The sequence below is a fragment of the Gnatocerus cornutus genome, unplaced genomic scaffold (genome assembly GCF_029298725.1).
Source record: "Gnatocerus cornutus isolate USDA-ARS CGAHR unplaced genomic scaffold, icGnaCorn1.1 ctg00000023.1, whole genome shotgun sequence".
In the NCBI taxonomy this organism is placed as follows: domain Eukaryota; kingdom Metazoa; phylum Arthropoda; class Insecta; order Coleoptera; family Tenebrionidae; genus Gnatocerus; species Gnatocerus cornutus.
In genome coordinates, this window is record NW_028275375.1 from 253252 (window position 1) to 273195 (window position 19944).

Here is a 19944-nt window from a genome sequence, read left to right on the forward strand (position 1 = left end):
AGGAATTTACTGTAGCAGTGAAATATCTCCAAGGTCTTGCAACAAGCTAATCCACGATCAATATGATCCTAAAACAACAAAGGGTTCTTGAAAAGGTAGCGGATCTATAACTTGACAAACTCAACGTTTTACCGGCGAAACTTCCAAGATTACAATTTAAATTACAAGGTATAATTTCAGATTTAGATGCAGATTATGCAACGAAAATCCCCACGATTTATAAGTGATTCCGATGATAAATGGCGCGTCAATCCGACAACGGAAACACTTTTCCGTTCACATGTCGCACAAAACTCACCTAAATTGATCTCGGGAATTTAACGTTTCTTGTTTAATCGATAGGATCACGGGACCTAAATCTTCGTCGTTGGTGAAGTAGTTCCAATGCTCGGTACCATAAAAGTACTTTTCGTACGTTTCCTGCTCGACACTGGTCAGTTCGAAGCCTTGGTTCTTCTCCCATTGCTCTTCGATGGTGGTTTTCTTCCGAGGAGAGGACGAGTCGTCCTCCTCATCGTCCTCGTAGAGGTCATTGCAACCTGAAAGTTGTAAATCTTTTTTCATATCTCGGCACAAAGATTTATTAAACCGCGACGGTAAATATCGGGCGGATAAATTTATGGAGGCGAAGCAAAATTTATTTAATATAAACACTGCTGTAACCACACGTCGTAATTAAATACGCGCTTGAATATTCCGCCGGCGTTCAAATGCTGATTTTTTTTGCCCCCTCAAATAAAGTTTGCGTTAATAGACATCTCGAAAAAGTCTCCGCGCCCGAGTTTCTCTTTTATATTAACAAATTCCTTCAAGAGTGAATGTACTTTGAACAAGTTCGGGGAGCTTTTACTGTGAGAAATCGTCCACGGCTTGAAATTACATGATTAAATAAAGAAAAACTCTCAGGATTCCGCAAATATAGTCGTATGCAAATTGAACATTAAAATTTATGATCCGAACGTTATTATGTCACAGCAGAAGGATGGATGTGTTTTAAAATTACTAGAAATAGACGACAAGTTGCGATTTTAAGAAAATCAGCTTAAGATTCCGAGCCAATTTCTAACGTTGTGCATAAATTTTCGGGTTTCAGGAAACGTTTTGCATTCCCGGTCTATCGCTAGGAGTTCAAGGAATTCTAGAATATCGGGCAAACATAGAAATTCATGCATTGCGAAACTAATTGGGTTTGATTTTAGGTATTGTTTTGGTGTCGGGAGCATCTCTGGGCTAATCGTTTCTTTGTAAAAAAAAGAAATGTGCCAAATTCAATTTTGGTGGATGCGCCGGGATAATCCCACTATTGATTAATATTAATTTCGTTCAAAATACTGGTAAAAACCACTCTTTCTCTAGTCTTCGTGAACCTTTGAACGGCGCACTGTCTAGAATACAAAGATACACTTAGTATTCATTGCTAATGTTATTGTAAGGAAGCTGAACTTTGCTATGGCTTTTTTGACCCCTGTGAAATACGCTAACGTGCAAAAGAGTCTTGCGCCTCTTCATTGCTTTATTCCATTCTTGACAAAAATAACATTGCATACATACTTTTTTTAGTTTTTTAGTTTTTTTTTCAACCTTTTTTTTTAATATTTATATCTTTGTTAGTTTTTTAGTTATAGCAATGAAATTTGGAGAGAATACCAGTTCTAAAGTGTTAATTAACTGTGGCAAATTACAAAATTTTAGAACAAGAAATAAAAATTTTGGAAAATTTCAGTTTAGAACGAACCAAATATTTTCCTCTGTTTTTATTAAAATTCGTATTTTTGTTAGTTTTTTAGTTAGGGCAATGAAATTTAGGGAGCGTAATACTTCTAAAGTGTTCATTAACTGTGCCAAGGTGCAAAATTTTAGGACATGAAATACAGATTTTGGAAAATTTCATTTTAGGACGAGCCAAATATTTTCCACTTTTTTTATTAAAATTCGTATCTTTTCTAGTTTTCAGTTATGGCAATAAAATTTGGGGAGGTTTCTTCTTCTAAAGTGTTCATTAACTGTGCCAAATTACAAAATTGTGGAACAAGAAATAGAGATTTTGGAAAATTTCATTGTAGGACGAACCACAAATTTTCAACTTTTTTTTATTAAAATTCGAATTTTTGTTAGTTTTTTAGTTAGGGCAATGAAATTTGGGGAGGTTACTAATTCTAAAGTGTTAATTAACTGTGGCAAATTACAAAATTTTAGAACAAGAAATAAAAATTTTGGAAAATTTCACTTTAGAACGAACCAAATATTTTCCTCTTTTTTTATTAAAATTCGTATTTTTGTTAGTTAGGCCAATGAAATATAGGGAAGTTACTACTTTTAAAGTGTTAATTAACTGTGCCAAATTACTAAATTTTAGAACAAAAATTTTTTTTGGAAAATTTCAGTTTAGAACGAATCAAATATTTTCACCTGTTTTTATTAAAATTCGTATTTTTGTTAGTTTTTTAGTTAGGGCAATGAAATTTAGGGAGGGTAGTACTTCTAAAGTGTTCATTAACTGTGCCAAAGTGCAAAATTTTAGGACATGAAATACAGATTTTGGAAAATTTCATTTTAGGACGAGCCAAATATTTTCCACTTTTTTTCTTAAAATTCGTATCTTTGTTAGTTTTCAGTTATGGCAATAAAATTTGGGGAGGTTTCTACTTCTAAAGTGTTCATTAACTGTGCCAAATTACAAAATTGTAGAACAAGAAATAGAGATTTTGGAAAATTTCATTGTAGGACGAACTACAAATTTTCAACTTTTTTTTTATTAAAATTCGAATTTTTGTTAGTTTTTTAGTTAGGGCAATGAAATTTGGGGAGGTTACTAATTCTAAAGTGTTAATTAACTGTGGCAAATTACAAAATTTTCGAACAAGAAATAAAAATTTTGGAAAATTTCACTTTAGAACGAACCAAATATTTTCCTCTTTTTTATTAAAATTCGTATTTTTGTTAGTTTTAAAGTTAGGCCAATGAAATATAGGGAAGTTACTACTTCTAAATTGTTAATTAACTGTGCCAAATTACTAAATTGTAGAACAAGAGAGATTTTGGAAAATTTCATTGTAGGACGAACCAAAAATTTTCAACTTTTTTTTATTAAAATTCGTTTTAAATATAAAAAACTCACTGCGATCTCTCCTCCTCGACGCGTGTCCGTTTTCCTGGTCGGTCCCATCAGTGTGGTCCTCCTCGTCGCCTTCCTGTATTTCGTGATCCGACTCGCTCTCATCCCATATGGTATCGGAAGTGATTTTCTGCCTCGAACACTCAATCCAGTACCCAGGCGTAGGTATGAAGTTATGGGGGAATTCTTCACAGAACTCATCTGCAAGAACAACAAAGCGTGAAAACTAGAATCTTAATAATCATGAATAGAACAATCTGTCGTGAAGTGCTTCTTGGAAAGTGCAGTGATGATTTGGTGTACAGTCCGCTCACTGTAAGGTAGAACACCAAACGAGCTAAATGTAGCTTGGTGTTCAAACTTAGAGTGACCCGACTATACACACTGTTTTGTTGCTTCCCTCGACGCCGCTTCCTGGTGCTATAAATCCAGCGAGGAATTATTCTAATTAAATACGAATGTGTGCGTTGATTGAGGGCGGGCTCTGAAAAGTATTGTGGATCTATTAAATTCCACAGTCGCTGATGTATTTACATCGTTTCAGATACGTTTACTGATATCTCGACAACTGATCAATACTTTCAACGAGATTACCTCATTTTGCCGCTTTTATAGGGCGGAGATATCCGATAGGAAGATTTCCTGGCAGTTAAGTTGCAAACACCACCAATACCTTTATTGGGAGGATTTGACACTTTTTCACATATTCCAAACTACAAAAACAAGTTTTCTTCGCTCCGGAGTTGACAGCAAACAGACGATTATTGTTTTGTTTGTTTTCCAAACTTTTACTACAAACGCCGTAATAAAATTCCAGGGGTTTTTCGCCCAAATCACATAATTACCTCGAAATTTTGAGTTGATAGTTAACAGCGTAATTCCGCGATTAATTGCAATTTTCTAGAGCGTGATAAAATCGAAATTGTTGGAATAAATTGATGAAAGAAGGAGCAAATGTCAAAAGCCACCTGTTATTTAATCAAGTGTACCTCTTTCCACCTATTTTGTCAACGATTTAATTAAAATGTAACGACTTAAAGGCGAAAATTGTGCGCAATAAAAGTGTAGGAAATTGTTTTTTAACCACGTGAAGTTGGCGCCTAATCCTGCCAAACTTTTCAATCACTTTTCCATTTACTCCCACTAATCAATAATGTAATGTTTAGAACTCCTCTCCATATGATAATTACCGCACGTCATTAACTCTGAATCTACTTGTAACTGATGGATCTCGAGACTCTTTTATTCGGTTGTGTGTCTTATTTCAGAGGTCTTCTAAAATCAATCCATCATCCATTGTTTTGTGAAAAAGTTTTCAGAAGCGCCTGGGAACATGATAGTTGTCACTTTTCTTATTTTCATGATTGATATATTCCCCAGATCTGTGATTACATAAAGTGCTAGAGCGAGATACTGTAATTTGATAAATGCGTGCTTTTTGAGGAGGCAGCCTCTAATTTCTTAAGTCTTCAGGATTGTTCAATTTAAATTCGCGTCTCGCAGGGCTACTCCTAAAAAATTGCGATTTAAAAATTGATCGCCAAATCTTCGAACGGCCATAATTTGGATAATCTCGTTTTTCCTCGAGTGCGTACTTTTTCCACGTGAATTAAGCAAACATTTCCCCAAAACCACATTGTTATTTCAAGTGGGGTAAAATATTGACCGAAATTTTGTGTATTTTAAACAGCACTGTTTTGTTAGGTTGTGTAACTTTTGGCGAGGACACTTGATGATTACAAAGGACGAGATAGGAAAATATTTTTCTTGAATTTCCAAAGAACTGGCAACTTTTCCCGGTTGTTTCCAAACACAAGTGTTTGCACAAAACGTATAAACTAAAATTAAATAGTTTAATAAGTAGAAAGTGGTTACTTCTTGTTCTCCTTGATATTGCGGTGTTATCCTGGGACTGGGAATGGCGTGTTTGCAGTTTTTCTTATATTCCAGCGAGTGACTAATGCTTGAAATATAACTACCTATAAGTAATATAAAATGTTGAATACTCTTTTAAACCGGCTGTAAATATTTTTGTAAAACATCAGAAGCATAAACACCCCAAATGGTTATAGCTCCGGTGGCCGCCACAATAAGAACCTCCATAATCTTTTTAACGATCTAATCTTGCCGCCATTGCTATTAGTGGCAATATTTCCGGCATTAAGAGGATTCGGACGAAAGATAACGCTAAAATTGAAAACCGCACAAGAAATCGAATTGGTTTTGGCAAACAGAAATTGTGAATTGTTTTCGGTTTTTGCGCACAAAGTAAAATTCTACTCACATTTAAAAAATTGGAGAAACGTCAACTGTCAATTTAGTTACCACTCTCGCCAACTTTTGTAACTTTTATGTTTTAGAATGGATAGTACAGACGGTTTAGGTTGCACGTGTCCACTTTGTCAGTTATTTTCTTAGAATTTATTTATTTATAGAATTTATATATTTTATTTATTAGTTGGAATCTTGATGAATTAACTTTGGAAATTTTAAGATGACAGGGTTGGCACTATTGTCCCCCCAGATTTGACAATTGACATTTTGACATGAAAATTGCTGTGCATCAAGGTTACGTAATTCATTACTGCGCAGTTAGTGAAATCCGCAATTTGGCGAAAAATCCACTAAATTTGAAGCTAAATGACGATTTTCTGGTTTTTAAAGTAGTATTCGCAAAGTAGGAAAGTTTTATCAAGATCCAATGGTTGGTTCCGGAGAAATTGAGTGAAATGTGCGTGAAATCCGCAAAATTCGCCGAAAAATTACCTAAATTTGAAGGTAAATGACTATTTTCTTTATAAACAAACAGTGATTTAGGCAGAATTTGCAAAGTAGAGATCGAATAGCTGAAAATAATTTTTTTTTTAAGATCCAACAGTTGATTCTGGAGAAATCGGCTGAAACGTGCATGAAATCTGCAAAATTCGTCGACATCAACCAAATTTGAAGCAAAATGACGATTTTTAAACCTTTTTTGAGCCTTTATTTGCAAAGTAGACATCGAAAGGCATAAAATAGTAAAGTTTTATTCTGGAGAAATCCGCAAAATTCGTCGAAAAATCAACATGTTCCAACTGAAATGAATTTTTCCTCAAACAGTAAGAAACAAATTAAATTTTGATGAAAATTCCAAAATTTGTGCCCTTAGATAAACATTTTCAACCTGAACCAAGTGAATTTGGGATATGTAAGACACAAGTGGGAGAAAAACGGCGTGGAATCCCTTTAAGCTCCCGAAACTTATTAATTTCGCAACTACCTCACCGAAATAATCTCTAATAGACATTTGGCGGTATCCCCATTGTCAGTTATTCGCTCCAATATTGCTAAAGAATACCGAAAGGGTCGGAAAAGCCATCCCGGTTGGTACTGTATCGATATCACCTTCGCTTTTTGTGTTTTTAATGTGAGCTTGATAGTTCTGATCAGTGATAATGAACCTGAAAAATGCGGTCCACTTGTCTGAAGACTTCAGCCCCCTTAGGGAAATTTGATGCATGTGTGTTGGCAATAATAGCACTGTTTTAATTACGGCGCATTTAAATTACTAATAGGGAGAAATAAACATGAAGGTATATTCCCGGGGTTAATAAATTGCTGCGGTTTGTCCACAAATCATAATTTTCTCCCTGTTTAGAATTTCCATGAAAGGAAGCTTTCGCGGAATTATTTCCTCTCTGTTTGAATCCCAATATGTCGTCGCGAAAGGAACAAGCTAAAATTCTTTTTAAATAGTAAACGGCGTCCGTGAAAGTCTCTGTACTTGGAGAAATAGAGCAATGTTGACGTCACGACGCTCTCGATAACAATATGGTAAAGGAATCTGAAGCATTTTGCAGTTTGTCCCTAATAGCAGCAGCTCTCTTTTTATTATTAAACTTGGCAACCATAAACAGCCCGGGAAAATTTGCGAACGTACATCTCGCTGCAGTCTATTGATTTCAAATCAACTTTTTTGGAACCGCTGCCATTATTCGTTTGCTGGTATGATTAATTTACGCGATCCCAACACTAATTGCCGTCTGAAATACAAGTCATTGCCGCGTCGGCCATGATTTCGATTTAATGGGGACTTTTTGACAGCGATGAAAATGTTCGGCATCGAAAGGAATTTGCTTAAATTGGATGAGAAAACTTTGATCTCCGCTGTTACGTTTTGTAGTACGGCTCTGATTTTGGAGTTTTTTGATCACCTATAACGTTTTATTGTGGGGCGATATTGGCCCGATTTGTAGAGCGGCGTAAAAACGTTCGTTTTGAAACTACAGGACTAGGAAAGGGGGTGAGATTTTTAATTCGCCAGACAGATGCGTCGCGATCAGAGCCGTAAAAGCGCCGCCATCAAAGTTTCACATTTTTATTAGTAATGTCACTTAATCACTTAATAAAAAACTCAAAGTTAAAACCAACTTTTCTTTTTATCTCGTTTTAATCATCTTAAAGTAGTCCATTACTCGTTTTCTTTAAACTTTCGACAAAGTGGCTTTAGTTGAAAAAAGAAGATTATGCGTCTAACTTTGAACTCGGTTTACTTTGAGATTTAAAACATGAATTCACTGCCATGAAATTGACCATAGAAAAAATCATTTTCGTTTAATAAAAGTGACGGAATTTTATTACAAGCAGCGAAATTAATAACATCGTTTGATTTATGCTTTTATTGCAACTTTCACACCTCGAACCGTCCGAGTTTTATGGAATAACGCCGTAAAAATAATAAATTTTGATCAGATAAAACGGCACGTATCCAAGTCGAGATTAAAAATGATGATACCCGCGAGCATCCAAATCGAATTACAATTTGGATAATCCCCGCATCGGTATTCCGTGGAAAAAGTCAAATATCCGAGGCGCGGTTGTAATTTTTGCCTTTAATTAACTTGACGAGGGCTTTACATGGGATGTGTCTGCTTTATACAGACGCTAAACTTCACAGGTTGGTAGTAAATGCTTAGACCATCGGGTGCTGGTAAAGTTGCTGCTACAAAGTAGATTAGGGGCAGAGTTTAATGGAGCGGCGCAAACAGACGTAGAGAAAGGAAGTGTGAACTGTTGCTCCTGCAGAGTGTGTAATAATGCCAACTTATACTACGGAGGAACTTTGCCAAAACCACTAACTTTTCAACAAAAAATATATTAAAAACGCCCGGCAGGAATGCATTAGTTTCTTTGTACACTCAGCAGCAAAAGAAATGAGCTCGTGGCTCGTCATTTGACTACCCACAATTTTAATCCGCCATTATTCAGTTATTTAATGACGTACGTTAAAAACTCGGCCAAGTTTTGGATTCTGCGTGAAATTCTGCGTAAAATGAGAAATCCACCGAATTAAATTTGGAAACTTGATTAGTAAAATTAAGTGTAAAACAACATAAAGGCGAAACCTCACAAAGCTTCAGATTTTTTTTCGTCTCCGTTGAGGGCTCATGTCTTTTGCTGCTGCCTGTACCTTGCAGGAATAATGTCGTCACAAATCGACATCGTCACTTTCTCGCCAAAATTATCACACCGAAACGCTTTTTGTTATCACGCGAAACGTGCTGGAGGGAAATCGCCAAAATTCTCCCTCCTCACGTAGAAATCCGCTATAAATACAAAAAAGCAACCTCTGTGTTGTTTTCCGTAAAAATGCTTCTGCAAAACGTCGTTATTTTGTCAATTTTAGGTGCAATTCAAGGTAATTATCCCTTAGAACCGCCACTTTTCTTAGACTTTCTTGCAGTTGCGCAATGTGAGAACCACCCGGCCCTTCCGGCCCTTCCAGAACTGCCCGACTTGTTTAAAAACTTGCCAGAAAAAGTTCCGCCATGCTTCGGCTCTCTCCTCGCCAGCTTAATCATAAAAGGAATGTTAAGAAGACTCGGACCGTTTCTTGTTCCACTCACTCCGCTCATCGTTGCTTTTATAGGATCCGTAGTTTTATGGAAACTATCGCAGAAGAATAGTTAAGACGTATTTTGTTAGTTTGTAACCGCTGATAGTAAAATTCTAGTATTGTTTCAAGTTGTATCCGTTTTAATTAAAAGTGAGGTGAAGAACGGCACGAAATTAACTTTCAGGTCTCTCGCTAATGTTGAGAAGATGTAGCAAAGCAGCTTGACAAGCTTTATTCTCAACTGCAAGAACAATGTGTCAAGCTTCTGACAAAGGATATTCAAACTTTCTAACATTACAAAATACATTACTTATGTTCTAATTGGGTTATCTTTAGATTGAGATTCTCTACCGAGGGTTAATCTCAGGATTAATTATTATTACTTCGGGCTTCTGATGACTTTCATTTAAAGAATGATGGCTGGGGGGCGCTTTTTATAATTCCACGCCACAATTTACCTCAATAAACTCTTTATTTAGTCTCAATTGTTGTTATTTAATCAATTTGAGCATTAGATTCACTCTCAACAAGTCTCACGTGTCTCACGAGTCATTTTAGGTGCGCAATGTGCCAATCTGCCTCTACGTGCCCAATTTCAGTTTGCCTTATCAAAAAAAAAATTGATAATAACAATCAACTTGCCTGTGTGATTGATTTAAATGCACACTCTAATTTTCATTAAGCAGTTTAGCTCTACTTCTCTGACTTCCCGGTGAGTTTTTGTCCCAGTGAAGCTAGAAACTAATTTTTCAAAGTTGCAGCAAACATGTTCAATTTAATCTTGCCTTTTATGGCACTGTTGGCGCCACTGATTAGTCTTTTGGGCCCGTTGATCGGCATTCTTGGGCCATTGTTTTGGTTCTTGTGGCCTGTTTTGGGGCCGATTTTGCCACTTCTGGGATTCTTGGGGCCGATTTTGGGCGTCGTTTTCGGACTGTTGTCGCCAGTTTTGAACCTTGTGTTTTGAGGGTACGGAAAATTTTTGTTTTGTTAGAAAATTTGTTCAATTAATTTTTTGCACGTTTTCTAATAATTTTATCTTGTTATTTTGGAATTGAATAAATGCCTATGCTGTAATGGAACGTTTGAGCCACAAAATTTTTATTCATAGAAGGCTTTGAGACAATTGACGTGAGTCTAGGAAAAATTTCACAGTACTTTGACATTTGGCAAGGTTATATCAAAAACTAAAATTTCATTCCGACAGGACTTCTATGTTTGTGTCTTTCCTTCATAGCCTACTCTAATTAAAAATTTTATGGATCACATGGTCTGTTTTTTTCCTTTTTAATTTTCCATGTTTTCGCGTTCGGTTTATACTAATGAAAGGCGGCGTTGAATTTTTTGTGTTTGTCATTTGCGACAATAATTTGTTTAGAAATGTATCCAACAAACAACCATTTTAATCATCCAGCTAATCAAAGAAGAAATCCGATCGAGTTGGTTGACCGGATGCGTTTTTTGTTATAAAAACTACTTTGATAAGAACATCGCGAGCCAATGAATGCGTTTTTTTTTGTGTTTTAATTCGACGTGATTGAAATTCACATCTTGTTACGAAGAAAGGGCGTTGAAATTTTTAGATCTGTCATTTTTTACACCAGACAATTGGCGTGTCATGTAGTAGCATTACGTCATTAAAAAAATTCGGTTTTTTTGTGTAAAATTTAGCTTCAGTTCATAAAAGCGAAGAGTACTCGATCGGTGTTTTCTGTTACCAACCCACAAATAATTAAAGTTTTCCCCTAACTCCCAGTTGATTCTACGCTCATGTGTCAATTCTTCGATCAGTGTGGGAATTCGCTTAGACCTACGTGCGAAAATGCAAAGCTACCTTTGATTAATATTAAAAAGATTGAATTTACATGATTTCCAGGACAGGCTCTTTATTAATTTTGAACTTTGAACCATTTTTGGGGTCACCTTCCTTGCCACTTTTCCTAGTTTTGGACCATTTTCTTGTCCCCCGGGCCGTATTTCCGCAGTAATTTTAATTTCGAACGTATCGATCAGTCGCAGCAACGTATTGATCAGGTGAAAAAAGCAGCGGCTTGGAACACAGTTGGACTTACCTGAACATGCTTGCGGTGGTAGAGGAAAAATGAGAGTTGTGGAGGACTTTCTTCGGGCGACAGCGCAGCCCAACGACTGCGGTTTGAAAGCGCGAAGCTGCTGCATGAAGTCGGAGCACTCCATGAGAGCAACGTCAGCGAAGTGCAAGTCGCAAAGTATCTGGTTTTTGAAGCGTCTTGCTCGCTTCTGGTTTGGACCCGTCAAATTGAGTCCGCAAGAGTTGCATCGCAAACATTCCTCGTGGTAGTGGTTATTGTCGTACAGCGGCGAAGGCTCTGAAACAGTGTTTATTTTCTTATTATAATCAAAGCGGCGATGAAATCGGCAGGCTAAAAATAGGCGGAATTTCGCACTTATTCATCTGTTTATGCGGTATCTTGAGGAAATCCTCCGTTGGAGGAAAAATCAGAAACTCGATACTAATTAGAGCGACTGGCGTAACGGCACGTCTTGTCTAATTGAATTTTGGGTTAGTTGTAGGTGACATTAACCACCTCTATTTGTGTTACGTGCTTCTGGCTCTTTTGGTGGTAGAAATACCTTTTAAACAACAGCATTTTTCGTTATGACAGCTTATTACCATGGTCCTTGCCGATTTTCCAAGACGCGCAACAGTTTGGATCGTTACAGCCGCTAATTGGAAATGCGTACAAAAACCGTATTTATCACAATCAAGTACCTGTTTTTGCTGCTGAAATGTCGATAAGGTCATGCTGCCAACTCGCTAAAACAAATACAAGACGCCCCTGTGCCAGGACAAGTCGTGGGGGCCATCGGCCACTCCCGTCATTTCAAAACCAACGATTCTATCAATGTTTTGGTAAAAACTGTCCGACTGCATGTAAGAGAGACTACGACGTCGACGTCCACGTGCTGCGGATGCCACGGCACCACTGAGGCAGCGTCGGGGCGCTTTGGCCCCACCTCCCGATCGATTACCAACTGTGTTATCACAAATATTACTGAGATGCCGGCGCGCACATTGAATTTAGGCCTTGCTGCCACCTAATGAATTTATACGGCGTCATTACGATAGCCACAGGAAGTGGTCGCTGTTATCACGGAAGGATTAATCTCACCGCGATGAATAATCGCCAACAATCGAAAGCGCGGATTCGAGCACAAGAGCAAAGATTCGTTTCAAAGGGTGATAAGCAACAGGTCAGCGAAAACACGTGCATGGTAAATTTACCGAGAGGTAATTCAAGAAATTTGCCGAATTGCTGTTGGTAGTTTGCAGCTACCAATCTCCTATCTTAATTGGCCATCTGCCGCGCTGATAACCCACCTGTCTGCGTGCTGGAGTCGAAAAACGTGCTGGAAGTCTCGACAGTCATGGACGCGATTGTACCATCGAGTATTTGTGCGCTGGAGTCCCTCCGCCCCCTGTATCTTTGGCAGTCGTCGCTCTGCGAACTCTGTCTCCGAAAATTCCGACAACGGATCATCTCCTCCGTGGTTGATTGTCTTCGAAATCCCCGCGCGATTAGAATCTCTTCGGTGGTGGATTGCCGTCGAATTGTGGGTCTGTAATTTTCCCCAGTTGGGGGAGGAACGGGTCTATTGGAAGGACTAGGATCTCGACTCGAACAACTAGAACTGTCGGGCGATCGATGGCCGGGGCCTCTGGCCACGCTGGTGGATTGTCTTCGTAATCGTCCCCGTCGTGTGGTGCGTCGAACGGGACTAATGTCGCGTTCGCCGGATCTGTCGGGACTTAGGTGTGACCGGGAGTCTCTTCGACCGCGGGAGGCGGAATCGGGACTTAGGGAGTCGCGACGTGCTTTCCTGCCTGTGTCGTCGACGTCTGGACTTAGAGCCGTGGGTTGGGAGCCGCGACGACTCCAGCCGCCCGGGGGCAAGCAGCTCTCGTCGTACGCGGTGTTTTGGCGCTGTAACCTCGAGAGTTTGCTGCTTCGTTCGGGACTCGCATGACTCCTGGAGTCGCGCCGACCTAAACGCCCGCATTGAGTGGTGGAGTCTCGTCTCGTGGCCAAGAGAGGGTGGGTTGGGGTGGTGGCTTGCACGGTCGGGGACGTCGCCGGAGGGGTAACACTCGACATTATGATAGTCGGAGGAGGAAGAGCTTGGGTGCTGGTGTCGGAGGTACTCGTCGCGGTGGTGACGGAAATTTGGGCGACGATCGGCGTGGAGTCAGACGCTGTCGACGACGTCGACGGTCGTTGTTCTTGCCTGTAATAAGGAGTGTCGTTAATTGTGCGGGAATCTCTTCTCTTCTTCTGCGCGGCGACGATTTTCGGGGGCGGCGGTGTGATGATGGTGGTTGAGTCGCGTCTGCCGCTGCGGCCGCTCTCTCCAGATCCTCTCCTCGAGGCTCCGTGCGAGTGGGATACGGAGTCTCTTCGGCCGCTTTTGCTCGACTCTCCACTGCCTCTGCGCGGCGACGTGCTCGCCGTCACCATCGTCGTGGTGTTACTTTCTCTTCGCTGCCAGAGTTTGGCGACTTCCGACCTGAAATCTGAAATGGCAGTGTGATGCGAGTCGCGTCTCGACTTTGAGCCCATGCTCCGTATCCCCGAGTCAGCGCTAGATTCTCTTCTTTTCCGACTGGTGGAAATGCTGGGCGTGGGTCCAGCCTCGGTGGTGGACTGCCGCCCCCACGGCAGAGAGCGCGCCAAGTCCGCCAGTGTTTCTCTCCTGCACAGCTGTTTCTGGCGCGTTTTCGTCGAGCCTCCCCATTCTCTCAAGATATCCGTCAATTGGGCTAAAGAGCTTCGCCGTCGACGAGTGGTGCCGGAGGTCGGCGGCGACGTTTCTTGCGTTTCCGTCGGCGGCGAGATGCTGCATATCTGCGTGGCGGAGTCTCTCCGTCCGCCCAATCTCTGTCTGATCGTGGACTCTTCGACTTGCTCGCGCACCAGATCGTCCCATCCGTTTCCTCCTTGCCATACTAGGCCGACTTGGTGCGAAAGAATCGGAAGATTGCAGACGAAGCAGATGGCCGTCATCGTCCTGGAAAACACGAGAGATTTATGCGATTGCTTGGAAAAAAGTTTCGTGCATTATGAATGTGGATAGCAATGAGTGCTGGGTGCAGAGTCTCTAGCTGCTGCAGCGGTGCATTTACATGCTAGTGGCATGAAGAATGAAAGCGGCCCCAGATGACCCGAGGCTTCGCTAGCCCCGGGCCGGGACGATTTTGTACGGGACCCTAAATTGTGCGAGTGCGGACCTGTAGTGGCGCAGGCGCGGCGAAGGTAGCTGCGCCATGGCTCATTCTGGCGCCCGGCTCGGACAGACCCTAACGGCCCCGGGAGTCGGCGAGGGGGCGACGCTCCACGCTGCTTCGCTGTGCGGACTCCACCGACCACCTGCCTGCTAACACCAAACACTTACTACGCTGTTGGACTAGGACTACACACAAATCTTCACAACTTGAGGAGGGTGACAACAACAGTAAACCCCCCCGAAAACCCCCCAATTTCGACAAGAAATGTTCGTTTTCGAACAGAGCCCGATTTTCCGACCCAAACGTGAGTGAGCTTTCGCCGGTTTGCGCCCCTTTGGCAACTTTCAAGTTAGCGCGTTAACAGGTGGTTTGAGCGGAAGACTAGTTTGAAAGTTTGGCGCCCTAAACATAAATTCAACACGTCATGAGACCATGCAAGACTCACTTATCTAGCACCAACTATAGCATAGTAGCGAAAGCTCGAAAAAAACTAAGAACCAAAGCTGTGCAGGACTATAGCGCACTGTAACACCGGCATTCGGTATCGCGGTCGACGTTAAACTGGGCACCGACAGAAAGCGTAAACAGCGTCGGCGCCCACTTTCCGACGCCGATGACGTCAGGATTGATTCGCTCTGGGCATGGGCGACATCTGGGGACCCACCACCGGCGCGTGGAGCTTTCAACTGTGTTTGTAGGTGCACGTATCAATCACATAGAAACCCACTTTCAGCCTGCTTCGTTAAATATAAGCATATTAGACTGATTTAATTAAGGATCATTTTCATTCATTTTCTACGAGAATAATTATTTATCACGGAGGAGCGAGAGTGCTCGGAATTATTTATACTGTATAAGCAATTTTACTAAAAGGTGAAACTTAATTGCTAGCTGTCTTCTCTTCCTGCAAGAATTAATAACCTAGCAACACGGGCTTTATGACGATACAACATGTAATCATTTCGTATTAAACTCATGCAAAGTTGGTCCTTTATTGCACTCACTTTTTTTTTTCATTCAACATTAATTGGCAATTAACTAATTGTAATCACTAGTGGGCGCCTCCACCATTTTTATAACAGAACTCACTAGGCGTTATAATGTTAACACCGCTAGTGTCTTCATTTAAGATTCGTTCAATAAAGAATGACTTTACTGACTTGGTACATAAATGACTATTAACTGGATTGATTAAAAATTGTGTCGTGGCGCAAAAATTGATATCTCAACTCAATGTTATCAACTTTCTTTTGTGTATTCGCGGGCGCCATCAATAAGACATCCAGTTTCATAAATTTCAAATCGAAGATGCTTGCCGATACACGTCACGCGCTCATTGTTTCTAAAACAATTTGGAGAGATTTGAGGAAACATTTTCTCGTTTCAAGTTGAAATTTGATGTACCACTAGAGTAACTCAATGCCCCGAAAGTACATGTATTGATTTATAAAAAGCCTTGTCAAGAGAATGCAAAAAGCGTAACATAATGCCTGATCAGAGTTTGCAACACGAATAAAATGAACTCTACACCGCCGGAAGATTTTGTTTTTTGTTGCGGCTTTCTTCCATATCGGCATTTTCGCTTAATAAACAGTGGAATGTCGGACATTTTTATCGTAATAATGTCGACAATGCTTGAATTTTGCAAACAAAACCGAGTGCGTATATTTATTCAAAATATGCATTTTATCGAAACGAGGGGGATTAAACCAACATGTCGACAGCAGTATTTTAGTTGGAAAAACTCGATAATTTTGGATTTACTTGTCAAAATGTGTGGAGATGGAATTGGGAGCCAAACAAAGCAACTAATCTTTATTTCCTAACATCCGGGAAATTTCCTGTTAGGGATCTTTAGTGTCCTGAGAGTGGAAAGATTGCAAAGTGGCATTATATTTGATTAGATCTGGACTGAACATTTTCTTTGTACGCCAGGATTTGCAACAGCAATTTTGTACTTACATTTATAACGCACGATTTTTAACGTCTAATCGTCTCGCGCAAATTAGCCAAAACTGAAAGCCTGACTTACATCCAAAAATTTGCACAGGAGCGTGGACTGATGGCAATGAGATTCACTTTAGATTTTAGTCGAAATAACAAGCTGTTGATTAGCAAAAGTTGAAATGTTTAGAGAAAAATCAAACGAACGCCACTGTTCAACGCCTGATTTACACTATGGAAATTCAGAGAAAACTCCATGACAACGTAAAAATCCCACATATTTATAACAATTTCAGCCTACTTTCTGTCGAGAGAGGTGCGAATTTTTAATTTTGAAAGAAAACAGCGCCATGTCCCGATTGTTCCCGTAATTATAAAAACAAATGTAGGCAAACGTTTTGAAATTTACGCAAACAAAAGGGCTAAAAGTTCCATTTTGAGCCACTCTAAAGTATCGAGGTTTACGGCGGCAACGTAAACACGTGAATGTTTTCTTTTCATTAAGGTTGTGCAATATTGATTGGAGCGATTAGTTATCCAGGTATTTTAAAAGAGGGATGTCATCGAAACCGGGAGATAATGTTTTGAGGATCCTTATGAATAATTTATGGCGCGAGGTTGGAGCACTATGCCGATTTCCTACAAGGTTCAATCAGATTTTGCTACTTTGCGAAGAGCGTTTGAATGTTTGCCTAGTTTAAAGATGGCTTGTACATAAATAGAAAAATCTTGGGTTAGGTAATCCGATTTCGCAGAAAATGCACCGCGGATGCGGGAGAAAGAGGATCAAGGTTTTAATATTTTAATAGTAAATATCACTCGATGTGCTTTTTGGTTGTACAGATGGACCGCGCGCGCAAAACGGGCAATTAACGGCGATTTTGCTCCTGAAAATAAACTCTTGGCCAAACACTTAATTAACGTGGTTACGCTTTTTATTTGATCTCTTGGTCCGTGCAGAAAATTCTTGAAATTTCACCGCTCCTGGCTGGTTCGAGATTCCCGGGGTTTTCACCTCTCTCCACTTTTTTCCCTTCATCAATATGAGTAAACAGTTTAATCACATTGAAGAAAAACGCTGTTGCGCCCGTAATTAATTCACTCGGTGAAATATTCCAATATTCCCGTCATGGCTGATTGTAAAGGAGATTATATTAACACCACCTCACAATGACAACTTAATATTTGGTGCGCACCGGTCCTCTGTTGATATAGCAACCCTAACAAAAGGCTTCTTGATGAATTTTTAATACGAATTACCACAACGCTGCAGTTTTTAATATGGTGGTCGGTCCAGTGATACGAGCTCCATTAGAGACGATCGGAGGACCCATCTATATAATTAATTTTAATTCCAGTTAAACTGCAGACACAATACAGTCATTGTTTGGCTTTTAGACCGCAGTTTCGATAAAAGCTTTGTAGCTTGTGTTTGTATTTGTACAAAGGTTTACGTAGGAAATTTGATGGAACGCAAGCGTGGAGCGCCCACACCGAAAACATGTGCATTTCGAGAAACTAACTTTGACAGTGTTGCCAACTTTCGTTTTGGAAATTTTTCTATGACAATAATTCCCCTAGAATTAAAACAATTTAAATTTCATCGCTGTAGTGTCAACACAACCAAAAATATATATTTTTTTATCGAGTTTTGAAATTTTTGGGTTCGCTCTAACATTTTTAAAATCTGAATCTGTTGCTCGAAAATTTTGAAATTTGGTACATTTAATAAACGAGTTATTAATAGCAACCTCTCCGAATTTCATCGCTGTGGCACTAACACATGCGAAAATACATTTTTTTTAGCGAGTTTTGAAACTTTTGTGTTCACCCTAAAAAAAAAATTCTAAATTCTGAATCTGTTATTCGAAAATTTTTAAATTTTGTACAGTTAATAAATGGGTTAAGAGTAGTAACCCCCCTAAAGTTCATCGGTATTGTGCTAACACAAGTAAAGATACAATTTTTTTCGTCGATTTTTGAAACTTTTGTATTTGCCCTAAAAATGAAAATTTCTTAAATCTGAATATGTTGCTCAAATATTTTAAAATTTAGCACAGTTAATTATTAAGTTAAGAGTAGCAATCTTTTAAAAATCCATTGCAGTGGTGCCAACACAATCAAAAATATATGTTTTTATCGAGTTTTGAAACTTTTGGGTTTGCCTTATAAAAAAAAATTAAAATCTGAATCTGTTGCTCGAAAATTTTGAAATTTAGTACATTTAATAAATGAGTTATAAATAGCAACCTCCCAAAATTTCATCGATATTGGGCTAACACAAGCAAAGATACAATTTTTTTTATTGATTTTTTAAACTTTTGGATTTGCCTTAAAAAATGAAAATTTCCAAATTTATTGCTCCAAAATTGTGAAATTTTGAAAGTAAAATTCTATTCGAATTTGAAATTAAAATTAAACTTTTGTCATTAGAAATGCAATCAATTAGAAACAGAAGCTCGGTTGGGGTTTTTGTTGTTCTCTGTTGGAAACACTGCTATTTAGTTTGTTTTCAGTTAACGTATTAACCTCAAAAATCTTCAACCTTCAATTTTCCCTTAATTTTCTCCGCAAGGAATCGAGAGCCTGGTTTACACTGAAGAGTTTTTGAAAATTTCCACAGGATGCGTTCAAAATTTTCTAGACTGGGAAATTCATGGCAGCAAAGTGCATCCAAATGCGCCCGGAATTATTGATAATTCAGCTTCGATTTTCGTGTCGCGCGCCGCAAAAGGCAGAAACAAATGTCAACTACTTAAGCAGTCAATTAATTTCCGTTGAGTTGACTTTTTAACTTCTTAATTTTGTGCAAATTATATTCAAGCAATTAAAAGTCTTCAAATAATTAAACGACGCTTTGCTAAAAAGAGAGAGCAGAAAAAATATCGATTCGACGTGTAATAAAGGCAGTGTAATTGAAAATGGGGTTTTCAGCATGTTCATTAATGTTCTACAATGTTATACGTTTGCTAACAGAACTATAAAGGGATTAGCAACTGTCCGGTTTACCTGACCTGAAGCGATTTTACCAAATCCACCCTTTAGAGACGTTTAAAACACATTACTGTAACACTCGGCTAACATTTGATGAGTTATTTTTTCAAATTGCTCTTAATTAGAAGGTAGAGAGGAATTTCAGCCGCACCACGACACACATTCTTTGTTGTTTTTACCAAAGAACCGGCTAAAAAATTGCTCGGACGGGGAGCGATAATTAACAGACAAAATAGCGCAAAAGAGAGGCGCTATTGTACTAATTTATGTGACAGACGCAATTATGTGTGTGGTTAGCTTGCAGAAATACTCGTCGCTCTGCCTGCAGCACGAAGAATTTTAATGGGGAGTGTAAAAGTAAACCGGCGCATCCACCATTTCTGATACATAAATATGACACGCCGGAGTTACAATAGCGGATAATTAGTGTCATTTACATTTCATCCGAGCAATAATAATTAATCAGTTTAAACGCGAATTTCCAATCGATAAAGCAAACTTCTTTTGATTTCGCCTCGGCTCTAAAAATACAGAATACTCCACTGAACATCATGATATCCGAAGATGGGTTCCGTCGAGGCCTCCAGAGACTTTCGTCTTGGCATCAGTTTGAAAAAGTTGACTCGTGTCACGTCAATGAATAACATTTCCAGATCTTTTCATTTTTGCTCGCTCTCTCGAGGGAGGGAAAATAACCGCGGGAAATTCAAAGTGCGCGTAATTTATTGTTTCAGGGTGTAACCGAGAGCAGGT

The 19944-nt window shown here is 39.4% G+C and overlaps 2 protein-coding genes across 6 annotated transcripts in view; one reads left to right on the forward strand and one right to left on the reverse strand.

Annotated features, from left to right (window-relative positions):
- LOC148166157 (uncharacterized) overlaps nt 1-19944 on the reverse strand; it is an 87679-nt gene that overhangs the window by 9933 nt on the left and 57802 nt on the right. For 2 of the 5 annotated variants that reach the window (XM_088048850.1, XM_088048848.1), the window contains exons 1-6: nt 14699-14810; nt 14257-14402; nt 12352-14036; nt 11063-11338; nt 3119-3316; nt 299-539 (exon numbers count right to left, since the gene is read on the reverse strand). In XM_088048850.1, the coding sequence (XP_087904976.1) occupies nt 299-539; nt 3119-3316; nt 11063-11338; nt 12352-14036; nt 14257-14294 (2438 nt within the window). In that variant the 5' untranslated portion in view covers nt 14295-14402; nt 14699-14810. Of the gene's footprint in view, nt 1-298; nt 540-3118; nt 3317-11062; nt 11339-12351; nt 14037-14256; nt 14403-14698; nt 14811-19944 lie in introns of those variants that run through there. The other 3 variants (XM_088048849.1, XM_088048852.1, XM_088048851.1) reach the window with 3 other exon arrangements.
- The window catches only part of LOC148166158 (uncharacterized), a 94673-nt gene that overhangs the window by 5101 nt on the left and 69628 nt on the right, over nt 1-19944 (forward strand). The window lies entirely within an intron of this gene.